The sequence below is a fragment of the Hipposideros armiger genome, unplaced genomic scaffold, assembly GCF_001890085.2.
Source record: "Hipposideros armiger isolate ML-2016 unplaced genomic scaffold, ASM189008v1 scaffold_1259, whole genome shotgun sequence".
Taxonomy (NCBI): Eukaryota; Metazoa; Chordata; class Mammalia; order Chiroptera; family Hipposideridae; genus Hipposideros; species Hipposideros armiger.
The window spans coordinates 52,318-73,694 of NW_017732609.1; the positions used below are offsets into that span (position 1 = coordinate 52,318).

Genomic DNA, 21,377 nt, shown 5'->3' on the forward strand with positions numbered 1-21,377 from the left:
TAGATATTAGATCATTACCAAATATATGATTTACAAATATTTCCTCCCGTTCTGTAGGTTGTCTTCTCACTCTTTTGGTAGTGTCCTTCAATCAAGATAGTGAAAAGATTTCAATGCAATCTCTATCAAAATTCTAACTTTTTATCAGAAATGGAGAAACTGTCACAAAAAGACAAATACTATATTTTTCTACTTATATGAGGTACCTAGAGTAGTCAAATTCATAGGCCAGAGAATGGTGGTTGCCTGTGACTGTGAGAAGGAGAGAATGGGGAGATGTTTAATGGGTATAGAGTTTCAGTAGTACTAGATGAAGAGAATCCTGGGAATTGATTACAGAACAATGTAAAAGAACTGTATAGTTTAAAAAAGATTAAGATGTTATGTATATTTTACCACAATAAAAATTTTAAAAAGTGAGTAAAATACTTCAGCAGACACTTCACAAAGGAAATGTACAAATGACTAATTAGCTCATGAAAAAATGTTCAACACTATTTATAAGAAATGAAAAATAAAACCACAATGGGATATCATTATACCTATGATCAAGACCAGCTACATAATTTGCAGGGCTGAATGCAAAATGAAAAGAGGGGGGACACCTAGTTCAAAAACTATTAAAAATTTCAAGATAACAACAACAGAGCAGAGCAAGGAAGTTATATGACTACACAGGTCCCATGCCCATGAAGCTGGGCTCTGCCCACAAGAATGACTGAAATTAAAAAGACTGTGAACACCAGATGTGAGTGAGGATATGGACTAACCAAACCTCTCATACATTGCTATTAGAAGTGTAAAATCACTTTGGAAAATGATTTGGCTGTTTCTTATATAACATATATCTACTCTATGACCCAGCAATTCTTTTCCTAGATATTTATTTCTCTTAAAAATAAAAACATGTCCGCTAAAAGCCTTGTACAAGAATGTTCATAGCAGCTTTATTGATAATGATAAAAAAAAACTGGCAACAATTCAAATGTCCAGGTAAACAAATTAGTTATATTTATACAGCGGAATATGACTCAGCAATAAAAAAGACTTATTGATACCTACAAGAACATGGATGAATCTTAGAATATGCTGAGCAAAATAACCCATATAACAAGAGACTATATTTGGCATGGTTCCATTTAAATGAAGTTTTAAAATAGACAAACCAATGTATAGAGACAAAAAAGAAAAACATTGGTTGTCTCTGGGGAATGGGGTTTAGAATGCAAAAGGACATGAGGAGAACAAAATGTGGTACACATATACAATGGAATATTACTTGGCTGTAAGAAAAGATGAAACACTGCCATTTGCAATAGCACGGATGGATCTTGAGAATATCACAGATGTCGAAATAATTCAGACAGATAAAGTTGAGAACCATATGATTTCACTCCTATGTGGGATATAAAACTGAAAGCAACAAATGAACAAGATAAACAAACAAAAACTCAAAGACACAGACAACAGTTTAATGGTTACCAGAGGGTAAGGAGGGAGGAGAGGAGATAGAGGAGGGTAAAGGGGATCAAATAATATGTTGATAGAGAACTGACTCTGGGGGTGAATACACAATGCAATATATAGATGATGTATTATAGAATTGTACACTTGAAATATATAATTTTACTAACCAATGTCACCCCAATAAATTTAATATAAATTTTTAAGAAGGACATGAGAAAACTTTCTGGGATGATGGAAATGATCCTATATCTTGACTCTTGTTACATGGTTGTAACAACATTTATCAAATCTCATCAAACTGTATACTTAGAATCATGCATTTTATTATATGTAAACTGTACCTCAAGGAATTGGGGAATAAGATGACAAACCAAATATAGCCTTGACCATCATGAGCTCACATTCCAGGATTTTAATTTGTTTTCTAAAAAGTCAATGGTTGTCAAAACCCTTGTGCAGCAGCACAACCATATGGAACTTTTTTAAAATGCAGATTCCAAGGCTCCATCCCAAACCTACTCAACCTCGATATTCAATGTATGGCTAAGGAGTATGAATACAATCACACACATACACTCACATTTTTAAGCTGCTTAGATGATTTTAACACAGCTTAGTCACAGATGAGCACTCTATTACAACTGAAAGGGTTGATTCTCACAATCTCAAAGATGATGTTTGAAAATAACTGCTACAATGTAAAGGGTATAAAATTCCTAATCTCTCTTCTATTTACTTGTATTTTAAAAATAAAAATAAAGATTCCAAATACCTTAATCTCATAAACATTCAGTTGCTTGCTTTCTGCTGTACCCCTTTTTTTTAAGGCCTTATTCTGTTAAAAGTTAAAAATAAATAATTATGTTTAGTACCAAAGTGATTCAAACTTGTACTGCCACCTGACTTAGACTGAAATTACTAAAGAAAAAGAAAGCATTATTCTCTAAAACTGCAGTGAAAAAACATTTTTTTAATAGTTTGATATTGAGAATCAATACATACCTCCTGTTGGAGTTCTTCAATATGCTTGGTTTTATTTTCAACTTGTTTCCTTAAATTGTTACACTAAAAAATACATAAGAAATTTTATTTATTTTATTCAATATTCCAGTCAAAATAAGTAATTTCAAAGTAATAAAAATATTACATAAAATAACAGAGGTCACTTCAAAAATCATGTTATTAAATATTACATTAATGTCTAAATTTGTGAACAATTACAAATTTTAATAAAGACTATCTCAATACAAATTTAAAATTTTAATTCCTAATCTACTTAACATTTGAATTCAACTAGTTTAAAAACAAAGTGCTATACACACACACACACACAGGGGGTGCCAATAAAATGTATACACATTTTAAGAAAGGAAAAGACTATTAAAATTAGGCTGATGGTAACCACTTTGAGCACTCTTGTGATTGCAGAAGTCAAACAGACTTGTATTCTTCTTTGTTATTGGTATATACTGAGCATTACAATTTTAATACGGTTTTTTCCTTTTTTAAATTGTGTATACATTTTTTTTGACACGGTGTGTGTGTGTGTGTGTGTGTGTGTGTTTATGTTTGTATGTCTGTGTTAAATGTACTAAAATGATAATGACATCAGAAATACCAATATTAAATGTCATTTTGACTCCCATTTCACCCTTCCTTCTTTCTGAATAAGCTAATGAAAATTAACGTAACTTAAGTTTTCAATCCTTTCAATTTAAATAATCTCAAAACTTAGGACAAATTAAGATAAATATATTTTGTGGCACACTCAGAAATTATTGAAAAGATTTTAAACTATCACAGTTCATTTTTAAGTAAAATAACTCTTGTGCATAAAAACTAAGAATTATATTCACCAGAATTCTAGGTAGAAAAAAATTGGTGTTGATTATTAGAGGTCAGAACTTCAGAAAGTGAACTATACTTTTCAGAGGATTACTTGCTATACAGAAATTCAAGTTTAGAACCAGTGTGTGGTGAGGTGCAGAGAAAGAAGAAGTGAGTTGAGCTGGGCAGCCAGGCAGTAAAAACACTTCACATGAACAAAGCAGAAATTTTTCTGCAGCTCTCTTGAGATGGGAGAGATGCCTAAGAATGACTTTTCAAAGCACCTTCCACTCCTAAAGATACCCACAACAAAGGCAGCTGCTGAAAGTATCAACTTTGGGGAAAGGGAAGAGATGGTTAAAGAATTTAATGAAATTTTGCTCTTTGAAACATTGTGCAAAACTCCTGAACCCACAGCTTCTTCAAAGAAACCAACACTTAAAAACTCTGTATTATTCCTCAAAGCCGTCAAGAGTCAATTAAGTTTCTTTGTGTAAAAGCTGTTAAAAATGTAAAGACTCTCCCTAAAGAATCTAGTCATCCATATATTGTTATAAAGTCTCTATTCCCAAACATTTTTACAATTTGACAGTACCTTGTTTTCTAATATCTTCACTTGTTTATCTTTTTTCAAAACTTCACATTCAATGCTTCGAGCCTAAAAAAACATTATTTGACGTCAGATTAACAGTGTTAACAGAATTACTATTTCCTTCTACAAGTATCTTTTAGAAATGGAATTATAAAACTCAGTCTTGTCTCTACAAAAAAAGTTAAGTTTTCCCAGTTTATTCCAGTATCCTTTCTTTAAAAATCGTCTTTGTGTTAATGTTTACATATTAATGTTCATCATTCTTATCTTAACCCACTATCACTTTGCAATATTTTCAGCTTTCCCAATTTACCTTAAATTTTTAAAAACTGTCTTGTATATAAATGTTTATAATCTTTTAAATATAATACATCTTTCACAAACATTTATTAATATGAACCTTGTAACAACCCAATAACATAGAAAGGATAGGTATTACCTCCATTTTAGAGATGAGGAAATGCAATGAATTTCAACGTCAAGACAAAATATCTGAGAAATATTTGCAATTTGGAGAGACTGGAAAACTGTTTCAATAGGTAAACTGAAATCTAACAACGTAAAGTTTAAATATGCTAGCAACTTGTCTTTTTTTTTTCTCCTTATTTCATCACTAGTATTTTCTACATTGGTAAAATAAATTTACATTCTTAGTGGAGGATTTTTATTTTACATTCAACATCAAATTCATGTTTTTCCCTATCACAAACAAGATAAGTGTTTTGAAGCAGCCTCTGATATAAATTTTAAAGTTGTAAATTACATACTACATCTTGAGAAATTCAAATTCATTTTTCCTGGTTGAATTTAATAAAGATGAAACTGAAAGAAATAGCTTTTTGAGAGGAAAATGTTAGGAATAGTCTAAAGAATGTTAGAAGGCCAGCTCTACTATCAGGTTGTCGGAAAAGTCATGAATGCATGTTTGTGACAGATGGCACTAGTTCATTTTTAGAAGGACTAGAGTCATTCGCATCTATGTTATTGCTATGTCATTTGACAGCTGACAGTTCTAGCTTCAATCTAAAAACAAATTGAGCGATTTGGTTGAGTTTTGGAGATATTACAACAAGTTGAATATGGAAGACCAAACTGTGCATTTTTGCCATATTTTACTGTTTTACTTCCATAAAGGGAAGAACGTGCACCAAGCTTGTGAAAAGTTGCATCAAGTGTACGGTGACAATTCTCTACAAAAACATCAGTGCCAACGATGGTTCATGAAATTCCGTGCTGGTGATTTTGATCTCAATGACGCTCCTCGATCAGGGAGACACACCGAGGTTGATGACGACAAAATAAAGGCATGATCGAGACAAACCCATGTTACACGACACGAGAGATTGCAGAAACATTGAACATCCATCATTCAAGCGTTCATGACCACCTGAAGAAGCTGGGATATGTAAGCAAGCTCATATATTTGGGTTCCTCATGAACTCAAAGAAGTTCCTTTGACGGCACGTATAAACATCTGCAATATGCTCGTTAAACATGAGGAAAACGATCCTTTTTTTTTAAGATTTTTATTGGGGAATTGGGGGGATGGGAACAGTGCTGGGGAATTGGGGGAAGGAAGGGGAACAGACAAGTTGCTGTCGTTTTGTTCTTCAGTCTAGTTGTGGAGGACGTTGCTTCACTGGCCTAAGTTGGCACCATCATTGCGCTCTTCCCAGGTGAGGCAGATCAGTCGCTGGCTTCTGGACGGTCGCTCACAGCGGCTTGAGGGCTGCTCACGCTGGCTGCTGGCTACACACGGTGGCCCATGGCAACCCACTGCCACAGGGGCTGCAGCCTACGCCGCTGTGTCACTGGCCCTCATATGTGGGATCCGAACCGGGGCCCTCTGGTGTCCCAAGCCAGTTCTTAACCATCGTGCCACTCGGCCGGCCCGAAAACGATCCTTTTTTGAAGCAACTGATAACTGGTGATGAGAACTGGGCTGTTTACAACAATGTGGTGCACAAACGGTCTTGGTCCTAACGCGATGATTTGCCTCAAACGACATCGAAAGCAGACATTCATCAGAGGAAGGTTATGATCTCAGTGTGGTGGGATTTTAAAGGTGTCGTGTTTTTCGAGCTCCTACCAAGGAACCAAACAATCAATTCGAATGTGTACTGTTGGCAATTGGATAGTTTGAACGAATCCATCATCCAGAAACATCTAGAACTTGTTAACTGTAAAGGAGTTGTGTTCCATCGCAACAATGCGAGACCACACACAAGTTTGATCACCCGTCAGAAATTACTGGAACTTGGACGGTATGTGTTGCCACACCCACCATACTCGCCTGACCTTGTGCCATCAGACTTGCACTTGTTTCGCTCTCTTCAAAACTCCTTGCGTAGTATAACGTTCAATTCAGATGAGGCTATAAATCAGCACCTTGCTCAGTTTTTCACAAATAAAGACAGGTCCTTCTATGAACGAGGAATTATGAAGCTTACTGAAAGATGGCAAAAGGTTATCGAACGGGCAATATATCATTGATTGATCTTTGTTCTTTATATAAATAAATGACCTTTGAAAAACATAGACAAAATACATCATGACTTTTCTGACAACCCAATCAATACTTCTTAGCATATAGCCTTTCAAAGTTTTTTACCCTTTGGAGGTCCGATTTATTTCATAAAATTAGAAAAATTACTTCCAGTTAAATAAAATAACATATATAAAGAATCTAGAATGTTCCTGGTCCATTGTAAGCCCTTAAAAATATTAGCTCATCTCATCCTTGGACTAATTCAAGTTCCTAATGTGTAAATATAATTATGACACTACTCAGGTCAAAAGTCTTCAATAACCACAAACTCCAAAATATATCTTATGAGACCTAAGTGATTTACCCTCATCTCTCCCCACTCTTATCTTTTCCTACTCTTTCCACTATATCACCACTCTCTTAAAATCCACCACTATCTTAAAAGCCAAAATGAACTTTTTATACTTGCTTAAATATGACAGGTTCTCTCATACTTCCGAGCTATCTCAAACTTTGTATATAATGTGGTGTGTCTGTGTGTGTAACCTGGAATACTCTTATTCTCCCTGATATACTTATGTCCATTCCTCTGCCCTCATGAATTCTTCTATTAATCCAAGGTTTCAAACTTAAATGTCACTTCTTCCAGGAAGCTTGTACTAAATCAAGTTTGGATAGATGGCCCTTCTATGGTCTCCATCAGCATTTATATAGAGGATCTATGCTTTGGTCTGGCTGCAATCCTTTCCTGCAAAGACTCCTTTCGTGTAAAAACCTCAGTAGTCCTGCTCAGTCCATGTAGTTTGATGGAGGCTGATCTGTCTTCAGAAGTGGACACACAGCTCAGGCTTGGCCAGATTACTGTACCCCCTAACCACAATGATGGGCTCAGGAATAAGTAAACTAAACTAGGCCAGGATCCACTTCAAGACTTTTTTTTATAGCTCTCAATACTATTTTTATAGCCTTCCAACTGATTCCACTGCCTTTCATCTCTCCCCATTCTATTCTTAAAAATTTTTTAATGTCACTTCCCTAATAAAAAACCTTAATTGGTCACCACTGTCTACCAAAACAAATAAAATCCAAACTCAGTACGCAGAACAGTGCCAGGCACATAGTAAGTAGTCAATAATATTTGTTGAATGAATGAAAAACACAGTCAAGGTCTTTATAATCTAGCTTTATCTATTTTGGCACAATTTTTTCCCACTACGTGTGTTATATAATATAATCATCTCACAAAATTTGCATATTCCACTTTCACGATATTCTTCCATAAAAACCTTCTTCCTATCCCAACTTTTAAAATCAAATCCACCAAAGCGCAATACAAACTTATTACTCAATTTAACAGTATATTCTATATTACTAAAGCATAAGCCTTTTGTTTAGTGTAAAAAAGTAAAATAATAAATATTGAGCATTTATACAAGAAATTTAGAATTATGCCACTATTTCTTCTAGGTATATACCATATAAGCAAAATAACTGAAATTTGTCTATATGTTAAAGGTCAACAACCTAAAACAGTCCCTTAGATCACTACTTATTTATACAAAAGTATACGTCACTTTATGTTTTTTTAGACACATGGTGTTGCTTTATGATTTGAAATTTTGTGATATGATCTATTATTAAATATAACATACATTTTCTTCACTCTTGCTCAATCTGCATTTAACTTCATCTTCTTTCTGCTTTAGTTCTTCTCTCACAGATTCCAGTTCATTCCTTAAAGGAAATGAAAGAGTGACACTGTGATAAAATTTGTATTTTCATTTTATTCCCTTTCTGGATTTCTAAAATAGTTGACTATTATTTTTTGTTGGTTTACTTACTTTCATTTTGTTTGGGAATTTTCATGTATTAATACCAATATGAACTCTTCATTCCTACCTTTAAATTAATTTTTACCATCACCTGAAACTAATATAAAGTAATATTGAAAGTCAACTGTAATTGAAAATAAAAAATAAAAATAAAATAAACCCTAGAAAAAAACTTATATGTTTATTTTGAAATTAATATCTGGACCTTTTAGTCGTTTTTCCATTTAAAAAACTCCTACAAAGAAAAATTTGTTTCTATTTAAGTCAAGGTTTCACTTTACTGCTTTCTTACTCATAAATCAGTCATCATTGTAAGACACAGTCATAATTTTATACTAATAGAGACACAACTACAAGTACTTTTAATGGAAAACTACATGACTGAGATATTTGCATACACATACACCCTTATACATGTAATAGAGTATCTCTGAAAACATACACAAGAAACAGTGATACCTCTGGGGAGGGAAACTAGATAGTAGGAAGACAAAGGGGAAGAAAGATAGTTTTCTTTCTGCATGTGTTCCTTTGTCCCTTTGAATTTTGTACAAGTATATACCATCATTTCAAAAAATTTTAAGGAGAGTGGGAAAAAGATAAAGTGGGTAAAAGGGGGTCAATATATGGTAACAAAAGGAAAATAGATTTTGGGTGGTGAGCACGCAATATACAGATGTGGTATAATGATGTACACTTGAAACTTACATAATGTTATTAACCAATGTTACCCCAATAAATTCAAAAAAAATTTTTAATTAAAAATCTGTCTGTTACACATGAAAACAGTGGAGCTTTGTCTCAGATGGACACTGGAAGCTATTTGCAGTTGTAGTCTCTCTTATTACCACTAATATGTTTCTGGATCTCACCTGTATGCATGGAATAGTACTCAATCGTGTGGAATAACTGCCCTTGTGAAAACTGAATCCAGGATATTTATTCTTTAACTGAGTATTATTAAATCTTCAATTAGTATATTCTTACCTTTCCTAAAAATATTTATATTTAGAGTTTTATATGTTCACAGAGTAGGTAGGTGTACAAGAAGATATTATCCAAATAATTTGTTTTCTCTTAAATAAAAAGCAGCCTTTCCCTAAAATATGTCTCACTTTTTATCCCCAAAATGTGCAGTGGCTTAATCACAGAGATTCAACAGTTACTTCTGAAGAAGAAAATTGAGCAAAAAGAACAAGAGCCATCTTTAGAAGTATAATAAAAGATGACTTTCCAAATCTGGAAAACAGTAAGTTATATGCCAGGCACTGTGCTCACTGCTTTATTCACATTAACTCACATAATATTCAAACCTGTGAGGGAGGTATATTAGATCTAAAGGAGATCTCAAATAATTTAAAATACCAGTCAGTTTTAATGACATTCTTTAAACAAATATAAAAAATCAAAACAATACTTCAGAATGTAAGTACAAACAAGAAGCCCTACATGTTTGGGAACCATCTAAATTACTAACAGATTATTTATAAAATACTCAACATGAAAACAAAGCATATGAAAAACCAGGTCATAAATCCACAGCTGTGTTAAGGAGGGGTGTTATCACTTCATGAGGGGTGTAAATGTCTATTACATTGTTTTGTATACCTGAAGCTAATAAATAAAAAAGTAAACTGATCTCTTGAAATGTTTTTTATTATTGAAAAACAAAAAGATAAACTAAGTATCAATTTTAAAAAGAACTAAAGATCAATATTTGATTTCAGGCAGGCAAAAAAATGTCTAAGTATAAAAGCAAAGAGAAAAATTACAAAAGGAAAGACAACTAGATTCAATACAAAAATCAAAAAACTTTGGTATGACAAAAAGTTACCCAAAGTAAAAGAAAAACAACAGGTTGGGGAAAATCTGTGCTATAAATAAAACAAGAGAACGGATTACTGTATTTTTTAAAGCTTAACTAAATCAGTAAGAAAACAAAATCAAGACCTTAAAATATGAATGGGCAACAGGTATAAGCAATTTTAGAAAGAATTCTAGCAAACATGAAAAATTCTAAAGCTTACCCAAAAAAACAAAAATTACAAATCACAAAAACAGTGTTTTTATCTGTTATAATATCAAATAAATGAATGCTAATACTCAAAATCAATTAAATCATTTTAGAACCAGCACTTTCATACAATATTGGTTGTACAAGCGTATTGCATGGGTTAGAACCAATAAAACCTATTAGAAACAAACCATTTGACTATCAAAGGAAATAATTATTCTTCTGACTCAGATTCTACTGCTTGAAATTTATTCTATCAAAGTCAAAATAAGGAAAAGATTTGTATGTGCTAATATGTTTACTACACTATTATTTATGAGAGTAAAGAACTGGAAAATGCAAATATCCAAAAATATAAAGGATTAAAATAAACAATGTCATATCCACTTGATTGACAGGTATACATGCATTAAAATAGATGACCCTGAAAACACCTAGAAACATGGACAATGTTTAATAAATTTTTTTATTTTTCTTGTAAATTTTCTGGTATATGATTAAGTACTTTCTTAATTAGATAAATATTAAGTATTAGAAAGTTTATGATGCTTTAGAATTAATTTCTATGTCTAATCTCACTATTTCAACACTAAGTATAAATTAGACATTATTACAAAATTTATTTTTAAGCAGGATTCCAAAGCAGTAATTTAAGTTTAATTTTTTACTTTGTTATATTCAACACAAGTTTAATCTACATTGACTTTAACACGTTCATAAAAAGAAATACTAAATTCTTTTGCCAGACAAAAAAGACCAACTCATTAGTCTTGCCTTAATTGTGTTTCTGTTTCTTCCAGATTTTCTATTTGTTTCAACATCCCTTCTTCTTGCTTTTTATGATTCTAAAGAAATAATCAATGTTGTTTATATTAATTATTTTGTTTCAACAAAATAAAATTGAAACTAATATTTAAGACCTTTATCTGTCACTATAAAATTCATTTATAGATAAAGAAAATGAGCTATTTAACTTGCATAGTTCTATATTACCTTTCCAGTCTTACTTGAATTATTCCCCTAACAATCTCTATACAGCAGCTAACAAAACAATTCTTACTTGCTGTTTCCCAGTGATACTTTAGACTTGTATCTTCTGTTTATATTGTTGTGACTTCAAGGAATTTTTTTCCACTCATTGTTACCTACTGAACTCATAATTACTCATCTTTTAAGACTAAAATCAATGCTATATTCTCTCTGAAGCCTTCTCTTCTACCTAGGCAGAATTGAGCCTGTGAAACTCAGATAACACTTCACAAACAACCCATACACTATTTTAAGTTATTTGAACATTAATTTTTTCTACTTTTTTGAGTTATAAGCTCCTAAAGAAGAAGGAAGGTATTTTATTTATCATTGTATCCTCCACTACATGATTTACTTAATGAATACTTGTTGAATAAATACTATATAAAAATGTTGGTGCTTAAAATTAGATTAACTTTATCAATGGGTAGCCTTTATATTCTGTTGCCCATTATCACCATTTAAAATCAATATGCATATTTATCTTCTAAAACAAAGTATCAGCTCTGACATAATCAGACTTGTAAAGCTAAAACAACCTTTTAGAGGTCATCTATTCTAATCCCTTAATTTTACAGGTAAGAAAACTAAGTCGCTGGTAGTTTCTTTTTCAACTCACATTAATATCTTCCTGCTGCTTCTTGAGTTCCATGGCCATATCACTTGTTTCTCGCGCTAGTTCTTTGTTCTCCAGAGAAAGCCTGTTGCAGCTTGTAGTTAGTTCAGTATTCTTAAACCTGGTTTTTAAAGACATGTCACAACATGCTGAGTAAACTGCTAACTTCTCATTTTTATCTAGTGCTAAGAAGCCACCAAAAAGGAAAAATCATGCTCACTACTAGACTGGCTACTTCAGTTTTTTAATATGAAGTTACATGATATGAAATTTAATTCAAAATAATCTTAGGGGAAAGGGATGAAGGGCTGGGGTTGTAAATGAAATCAGATGGCCATATAAGTGAATAATTTCTGAAGCTGGGTGATAAGCACATGCTAGTTCATTACAATATTCCCTCTGCTTTATACACATTTGAAATTTTTCTATAATAAATTTTTCAAGAGGTCATATATTTCCTTGCATATTCTCCACATACCTTATCCCCCACACTTTTCCACAAATTTTGAAGGGTGTATTATGTTCTTCATATAATTTTTTCTCTCTAGTAGACTGCCTCCCTAGATACTGTCTCAAACTTCTGATGATTTGATTATAGTAGTACATAAGGCATGAACTATTTTTAAATAAAATTAAGAAAACTAGGTTTAATCTTTATGCAGACACAAACTGCTCTTAACAAAGTCTCAAATGCTGTACACTGGAAGAGAGATTACTGCTGTTATTGGTAGCAACTAGGATCAATTTTAAATGAAGGAAGGGGATTGTGTGGCTCTATGGAACGATTTCGGGAGCAACTATTATCTCCTCCTACTTTACTGATGCTGGAAAGTCATCAAAAAGTAGATAAAGGGCCGGCTGAGTGGCTCAGTTGGTTAAGAGCTCGCTCAAAGGTTTGAGCTCTGAGCAAGAGCAGTTCGAGTCCGGCCCGAGCTGAGCTGCCGCTGAGCTGCCAACAGGTGGCAGGATGGCTCAGCTAAAAAATAAAATAATTAATTAATTAATTAATTTAAAAGTAGATAAAAAGTATAAATAACTAATCAATCAGTCTACTCATTAAAGGGGATTTTGGTTAATAGATGAATTTTACCCAGAGCCCCTAAAAAAGTACTGTTGAAAAGCAGGGAATGGGAGCTGAAAGGGAAGAAACAAGATGCTGAGTAAACTGCTTATTTCTCATTTTTATCTAGCCCTGAGAAGCAACCATAAAAGAAAAATCATGTTCAACCACTAGATAGGCTACTTGAGTTTACTTTTTTTCTCTCTGAATAATAACACAATAATCATTTCCTCCAATTTTCTCTTAAAATTAAACTTACTGAGTAGGTGAATCATTAAATTAAAATTTTTATTTGGACAATATAAGAAATGAATTTGTATTTTGTCATTTCATCAATACAAACCTATGCAATAATTTAGCAAAACAACCAAAATAACTGGTTAAAATTGCAAATAATTATTTTCATGAGAAACCAAATATCTCCAAGAAAAGTAATACATTGATCTAAAGCAGTTTTCAACTTCATGATGTGCTCTTTTTATGTCAATGATATTTACTTCCATTAGTAATGAAATTGATAAATTATTTTGATCTTTAGGAATAAAACACAACTTTAAGCCCATTCAAATAAATATTGAACATAATTTACTAATTTATTATTAACTACCATAATGCTTAGGAATTTAATATATAAGCTTTTTTATGATAGGTAGAAAACATACTTTTCATTTCCAAGCTCAGTTTTCAGCTCTTTAACCTGTTTTGAATACTGTTGTTCACTTGTCGCAATGGCAATTAATTGTATTTCCAAATCATGTACTTTTTTCTGAAAAATAAACATGTATAACCACAGCAAATGTTTTTACAATTTTCTCACTTAAAAATCTTGGTTACTTGCCGGAGACCAAGACCACCTTCTGGAGCTGTAAGGGAGAGGCTGGTGAAGGCACACTCTCTGGCTGTGTTTTTGTAAGTCTGACACAACAGCTCAGCATACAGAGGTGGTTTCCTTACACTGGTGATAAAGCATCCTGGGTCCGATACATTTGTTTCAACACTGGTAGCAAATATCCTGCAGTTTATGCATGGAAATCCTCTGTCCAAAACCATTTCCTCCCCTTCCTTGCTCGGCATAAACAAGGCTATATAAATAAGTAAACCACTGGCTGCTAGACGAGGCCACTGCCCTCCCATCAGGAGACAGTTGTTGTCCACCTAACACCCCCCTCCCCCTCCCTTTCAAGTATTTCTGTGTCTGTCTTTCTTAATCCTCCATTGCTCCCACTCTGGCCGTTCGACTAACTGCGCTGGATGTGGCAGCTACTCTATGTTAAGTAAGTCATATTTGGCAAAAATTTAGTAAGAATATGTCAAATTTTTAAATTTAAATTGATTTAATCCCATAACCACTATAATTTTAAAATGAACAATGACAATTGCAATATAAGTAAATTCTATCTTGATATTCTGAAGCTCAACCCATAAAATTATATTTGCATATTATAAAACATTTTATCACTTATGTTACCAAGTAATTAACTTCAATTAAATGTATTAATAATATTAATTAATAAAATCAGGTAATATCTTAAAAACTAAGCTGTTCTTACTATAATAAAAAGACAGTTACAATATAATACTATTATGGACTGAAAACATTCTTTTTCAAATAGAAAACATTCTAAAATTATAACATTAGCACTATAAAAATTATTGTAAACTAAGAACTTAATAAAGGCTAACTTTTCAATGTATCAATTAAGAAATACTCAAGACATTAAGAAATATAATTGCTATAAGACATGGCATTATGCATATACTATTGATATTTTAAATGCTGATCTTCTCTCCACATTATATAATGTGGAGGGCTCTCCAGATATGTTTTAAATCAATTAGCATAATAAATGTAGCAGGAAAACACTTTTTAAAGGAATTTTTGTAAAGAAATCTTTCACAAAGCTAATAGCTATAACAATCTATTCTGCAAATCTGTACTAACAAAATATGTGAAAGAAAAATGTATCCTTTTTTTTTATTGTGAAATACACATTTTTTAGAATTAGTTTCAGCTGTACAACCCAGTGCAATAGTTATACTTTTTACCCCTCGAGGTGACAACCCTTTTTAAACAAACCTCTCTAGTCTGGAGAAGACCAGTTAGTTCTTGTTCTGTTCCTTTTAATTCTTCAGCAATCTTCTCAAATTGTTTCTTTTCATCTAAAAGCTTTTGGTTTTCTGCCTATTTAAGGACATTAACAAATCATGACAACCAAGGTACACAACATATTCAAAATAATCAAACTGCCTAAATAAAGTTGTGGAGAAAATTATGAGTTTCTCTTTGGCTAAAATTTTTTAAAAAGAGAAAACAAATCATTATAAAATAAATTCTGAAACTAAATATGATGATCGAGGATTTAATGGACAGAGCCATGGAATTTTCTTATTTAAAAAAAATCATAACAGGTCATTGAAATCAAACCTTAACTCATGCATAAATCATTCCAATTTATTAGCATGTATTAGTCACTCAATATTCTATCAATCCCGTTTCTCCTTATGTTAACAAAAATGTGCTTTCCTGTAACTTTATGCAATAATGATTGTTCTGCCTTTTTTAATCACATAGAAGTCTAATTCCTCTTTCATCTGGTAAGTGATAAATATTTGAAGAGAGTTATCACTCCTTAACTTTTCTCTTAACTATTGTAAAATCTTTGATTCTTATTCTTCTTCCTATGAAATAGTTTTAAATTACCTTATACCATCAGGATGGGCTCACTTTGTCAATATACCATTTTAAATAAGGTGCCAAGAATTAAATTCAACGTTCTAGACAACCAAGGGTCAGCAAACACAGCCCAGGGGCCAAATCTGGCCACTGCCTGTTTTTAACAAAGCTTTACTGTAATACAGCCAATCTATTTGTTTATGTATGATCTATGCCTATTTCGCCCTATAACAGCAAAGTTGACTAGCTGCATCAGAGACCACATGGCTCAAAAAGTGTAAAATTTTACTAAAAGGACAACAGGGAATGCTACAAACAACTCTATGCACAGAAAGTTGACAATTTCTGTGAAATGGATTATTTCCTTAAAAACCACAAACTACAAAAATCACCCAAGACAAAACAGATAACCTGGACAGCTCTATAACAATGAAAAAAAATAAGTTCATAGTTTACAGTCTTGCCAAAAAGGTATTTCTAGGTCCAGATGATTTCACTGGAGAATTCTACCAAACATTTAAAGAAGAAATAACACCAATTCTACACAATCTCTTCCAGACAACAGAAAGACATGCTTCCCAACTACGAAGCCAGATTCTAAAACCAGACAAAAACAATCCAAGTAAAGAAAACTACAGACCCAATAGCTCTCATGAATACAAAAACAAAAATGCTCAACAAAGTATTAAAACAAGGGCCAGCCAAAAGGCTCAGTTGGTTAAAAGTTAGCTTAAGAGCGTGAGCTCTGAGCAACAGGTTTGCCAGTTCGATTCCCACATGGGCCAGTGACGCTGCACCCAAGCTGAGCTGTCACTGAACTGCCAACAGGTGGCAGGATGGCTCAGCTGGTGAGAGCACATGCTCCTAACAACAAGACTGTTTGTTTATGGTGGGTTACGCCCGCCCGCAACTAAGACTTAACTCGGCACCTTGAGCTGAGCTGCCACCCGGATGGCTCAGAGGCTAGAGCATGAGCTCTTAACAACAAGGTTGCTGGTTTGACTCCCGTATGGGATGGTGCCTACACCCACCCACAACTAAGATTGAACACAGCACTGTAAGCTTAGAGGCCACAAGCTGCCGACGGGCAGCCAGATGGCAACTGGCGTCCTCCACAACTAAGATTAAAGAACAACAACTTGGCTGGTCCCTTTCCCCAATTCCCCAACACTGTTCCCCTCCCGCAATTCCCCAATTAAAAAATAAAGTATGTATTAAATACATACACACACACATATATATTAAAACAAATTCAACAATATAGTAAAAGAGTAATACACCAAAGTGGGGTGTATCCCAGAATGCAAAGCTGTTTCAGTGTTTGAAAATCAAATACAGCATATCAGTAGTACAAAGAAAAACCACATCATATCAATTAACAAAGAAAAAGCATCTGACTTACACCTGAAACTAATATAATAAAAAAGTATATAGATGATGTATTATAGAATTGTACACCTGAAACCTATGTAACTTTACTAACAATTGTCACCCAATAAACTTTAATTAAAGAAAAAAATGTATAAAAAAAGCATCTGACAAAATTGAACATAAATTTATAATAAAAAGTCTCAACAAACTAGGAATAGAAAGGACCTTCTAAAAAAAAAACTGCAACTAACATCATGTTTAATGGTGAAACAACTGAATGTTTTTCCTTTAAGATCGGGACATGTATATCAAAGAAATGTACATGCTCATTACTCCTATTCAACATCATACTGGAAGTCTAGGCTAGTGCAGTTAGAGCAGAAAAAAAATAAATATAACTGTCCCTATTTGCAGACAACATGATTGTCTACAGAAAATTACAAAAAAGTTGAAGAAAAAAACCTCCTAGAATTAGTGAATTTAAATTTAGCAAGATTGCAAATACAAGGTCAATGCACACAGCCATCACATTCCCATCTACTAGTGATGTACAACTGGAAAAATATTTTTAAATACTACTTAAAACACTTTCAAGATAAGAAATATTTAGCTATAAATATAACATTACATGTACAGGATCTGTACACTGAAAACTAAAACATGCTAATAGAAGAATCAATTGAGATCTATTATAAATGGAGATCGATACCATGTTTATGTAGTAAAAGACTCAACATAGTAATGATATCAATTCAACTCAGCTTGACTTACAGATTTCACATAATTCCAATCAAAATTCCAGTAGGACTTTCTTATACATAGACAAGCTAATTCTAAAATTTATATGGAAAAGTAAAGGAACTAGAATAGCTAAAACAGTTTTGAAAAAAAAATAATAAAGCCGGAAGAATCACACTACCCAAATCTAAGTCTTACTGTAAAGCTACAGGAATCAAGACACTGATATATTGATGAATAGATAGACAGATAGATCAAGAAAAACAGGAACAGTCCAGAAACAGACCCACTCAAATACAACCAATTGAGTTGTTATAAATGTACAAAGCAACTCAATGAAAAAAGGAGTCTTTTCAACAAATGGTAATATCACCCTTACATCAGTCCGAAGTATTTAAATCTTAAATATCTCTCAAAACCATCCACTTTTTCTCACTACCACCTCCCAGCCTAAGCAATAATCCTCTCTTCTGACTAATGTGATTGTCTGTCTACTCTTAACTGTCCTATCTGTATTTATTGTTCTCCACACAGCAAGCCAAATGAGCTTTTCAAATCGCAAATCTGACCAAGTCACTCCCTGCTGAAATTCTTTAGAACTTCCTATTTGTCTTAGGATACATACAAAGTTATCTATATATGATTTCAAAGGCCATGAATTGCCATGCTCCTATTACCTAACTCTCCAGCCTCATTTTGGACCACTCTTCTTTCATTTCATGCTGTACTCACCATACTCCTTTCCATCAAAGAATCTTTGCAAAAAACATGTCTTTTACCTGATAAGCTCTTCCCTTCCTCTCTAGATATCATTTCAATCTTTACTTTAAAAAGAAAAAAAGCCTCTCCTGGGCCGCCCACCGGCAGCTCAGCTGCAGCTCTGCTCAAGTTGTTGTCTTCAATCTAGTTGAGGAGGGCACAGCTCACTGGCCCTCATGGGAATCGAACAAGAAACCCTGTTGTTCAGAGCGCACGCTCTAACCAACTGAGCCACCAGACCACCCCAAAATATTTCTGATCTAGTCCTTTACAAAAAAGGTTTGCCAACCCATGATCTACACACTGTAATCAACTAAAGTATAATGAAGCCTTATCCTAACAAATTCATTAAACATGATTCTACCTAAACACTAAACATAGTATTGAATATATATCATAGATATCTTTCTCAAAATTGCAGCTTTGTGGCTCAAAGGTACCAAAGGCACACCAAATTTACAATCAGATACATAACATGCCTATTTGATCTTAAACACACTTTCAACATGTGTTCAAACAGCATAAAGACACCAACACAGTTATCAAGATGTATAAGAATTAGTACAGACAAGAGTGTGGCTTTGCTAAAAACCAAATGTAATTTTTTTATATTTTAGCTGAAAAAACTAGCATGAAACGTCTATAGTGTGAAAGTCTAAGTCAGTGGATTTGAAAAGTAATTGCTATATATTAATGAGAAACTATATACTTACCAAGATTTTTTTCAATTCTTCAAGTTCTACTTCTTTGTTATTTTTAAGCTTTGTAATCTCTTCTAAAATAAGCAAAAGAATATAAATGTGTTAAAATTTGGATTAAAAGAATAGGAAAGTAAAGTCAAGAAATAAGAATAATACCATTTGAAAGAGGAAAAACTTGGAGATGGATTAATGCAACTAGAGTACTGTAAAGCACAGAGGAAGTTCAAATGGAACTATACAAAAATAATGAATATTAATAATATTTCTATAAAGTTGATTCCACAACCAAATGAGTCCAAAGTTCATTAAGCAAAATACACAATCAATCTATATAAATGTACATTTGGAAATAGGTCACTCAGCATGTGCCTTTACCTTCAACTCATCACTACCAAAACATCTGGCCTCTTAATCTTCACTCCTAACTTAAAAAAAGTGACCCACTTAAGTCAAGCTAACTCTGATCATTGTACTCTGGGTCTCAACATTCCTACCTCCTCAGAGACTTTAGCTGTCAAATTCCAATATACACTGACTCTCTGCAGAAGAATCTTTAATTTCCCCCATCACATCTATTTGAATATAAAACAAAAATATCTGATTGACCTTTCTGCCTTTTCCTACTGTCAATTTTTGTCTGTTTTGCAAATTCCTATTTGTTATCTACAAATTTCTTCCTAATCCCATGCAAAACTAATGCATATCTCCATGACATTAATAAAATTATGGTCTCAACGATCACCAATAACCATTTAGTGGTGCCTTTTTTTTTTTAAAGACTTTATTGGTGAATAGGTAAAAGGGGAACAGACAAGGTGCTGTCCTTTTTGTTATTCAGTCTAGTTGTGGAGGACGTCGCTTCACTGGCCGATGTTGGTATTATCATTACGCTCTTCCTGGGTGAGGCAGTCGCTTGCAGGCCATTGGACGGCGGCTCACGGCTGCTGGCCACTCAGGCTGGCTGCCAGCCACTCATGGTAGCTTATGGCAGCCCACTGCAGCAGGGGCTGCAGCCGATGCCGACGCCGGAGACTCACCACAGCCCAGCTCCAGGTCAAACTGTTCTTCACTATCTTAGCTGTAGAGGGCGCAGCATCACTGGCCCACATGTGGAATCTGAATCGGGGCCCTGCTGCTCAGAGCTGGCATCCCAAGCGCCAACTCTTAACCAACGCGCCACTCAGCAGGCCCTATGATTCCATTTTTAACAGAAATCCTCTCATACCTGTACCACTGAAATCTGATTTGATTTCTCCAATTTGATTTCTATCAATCTGATTTCTCCAATTCTACTCTTTCCTCACTAACAGCACTCTCCATCCACCACCAAATTTATCTGCCATACAGAAGTTACAGTGATCCTTTAAAAATATAAATCAGATCATGTCATTCCTCTACTTAAAATCTTTCAATGGTTTTCCTTTGCTATTAGAATAAAATCAAATTTTCTTTCCTTGGGCCTATTTGATTTGGTCCAAACTCATTTCATTCCCCTTTCCATATCACTTCTTACACTCCAATACAAAGGCTTTCATTCAGTCACTTGAACTAACCAAGCTCCTTCACACTCAGAGCATTTTTACATGCTTTTCCTTCTGACTGAAAAACTCTCTCCAACTCACGTCTTACCTAAATTTCACTTATTTTTTAGGTCTAAATTAGGCCTATTATTGTCTTACATTGCATCATTTTCATTTCCTTCAAGGTACTTATCTCAATTTGTAATTAAATACTTACTTGTGATTATTTGTTTTATGTCTCCCCAAGTAGATTCACTAGAACAAAGACCATGTCTATTATGTTCCTAATTAAATATCCCAAGCTAATTGAGGAATAAAAAACTCAGTCTAAATTCAATAGTTATATTATCTAATATCAATATATTATCTAATAAGAATGAGCAGCAGCAATAGAAAACACTAGAGGGGGTATCTGTTACATAACCAGAGTGGACACAAACACAGGTACAAAGAGAAAAATGATCACAGGAGCAAAACCTATTTAGAGCAGTTCAGACTGAATTCAAGATGGGAGACACTTAAGAATCAAAGCAAACTGTACCAAGAAACTGAGAAAAAGTTATTTGACAAAGATTTTGTATTTATAGTTGGCTTTAACTAATTTAGAATACACTACCTCACTCTTTAAATGAACCATGAAAAGCTGATATTTAAAGAGTTTAAAGTTAGGCAATGAGATGAATAGTCAG

At 33.4% G+C, this 21,377-nt stretch overlaps 1 protein-coding gene across 1 annotated transcript in view; it reads right to left on the reverse strand.

Moving 5' to 3' along the window:
• SYCP1 (synaptonemal complex protein 1) overlaps nt 1-21,377 on the reverse strand; it is a 98,530-nt gene that overhangs the window by 35,822 nt on the left and 41,331 nt on the right. Inside the window, exons 15-22 of the mRNA XM_019633212.1 lie at nt 19,181-19,242; nt 15,003-15,107; nt 13,588-13,691; nt 11,869-11,986; nt 10,995-11,065; nt 8,027-8,108; nt 2,470-2,532; nt 2,240-2,302 (exon numbers count right to left, since the gene is read on the reverse strand). Of these exons, the coding sequence (XP_019488757.1) occupies nt 2,240-2,302; nt 2,470-2,532; nt 8,027-8,108; nt 10,995-11,065; nt 11,869-11,986; nt 13,588-13,691; nt 15,003-15,107; nt 19,181-19,242 (668 nt within the window). The remainder of the gene's footprint in view (nt 1-2,239; nt 2,303-2,469; nt 2,533-8,026; nt 8,109-10,994; nt 11,066-11,868; nt 11,987-13,587; nt 13,692-15,002; nt 15,108-19,180; nt 19,243-21,377) is intronic.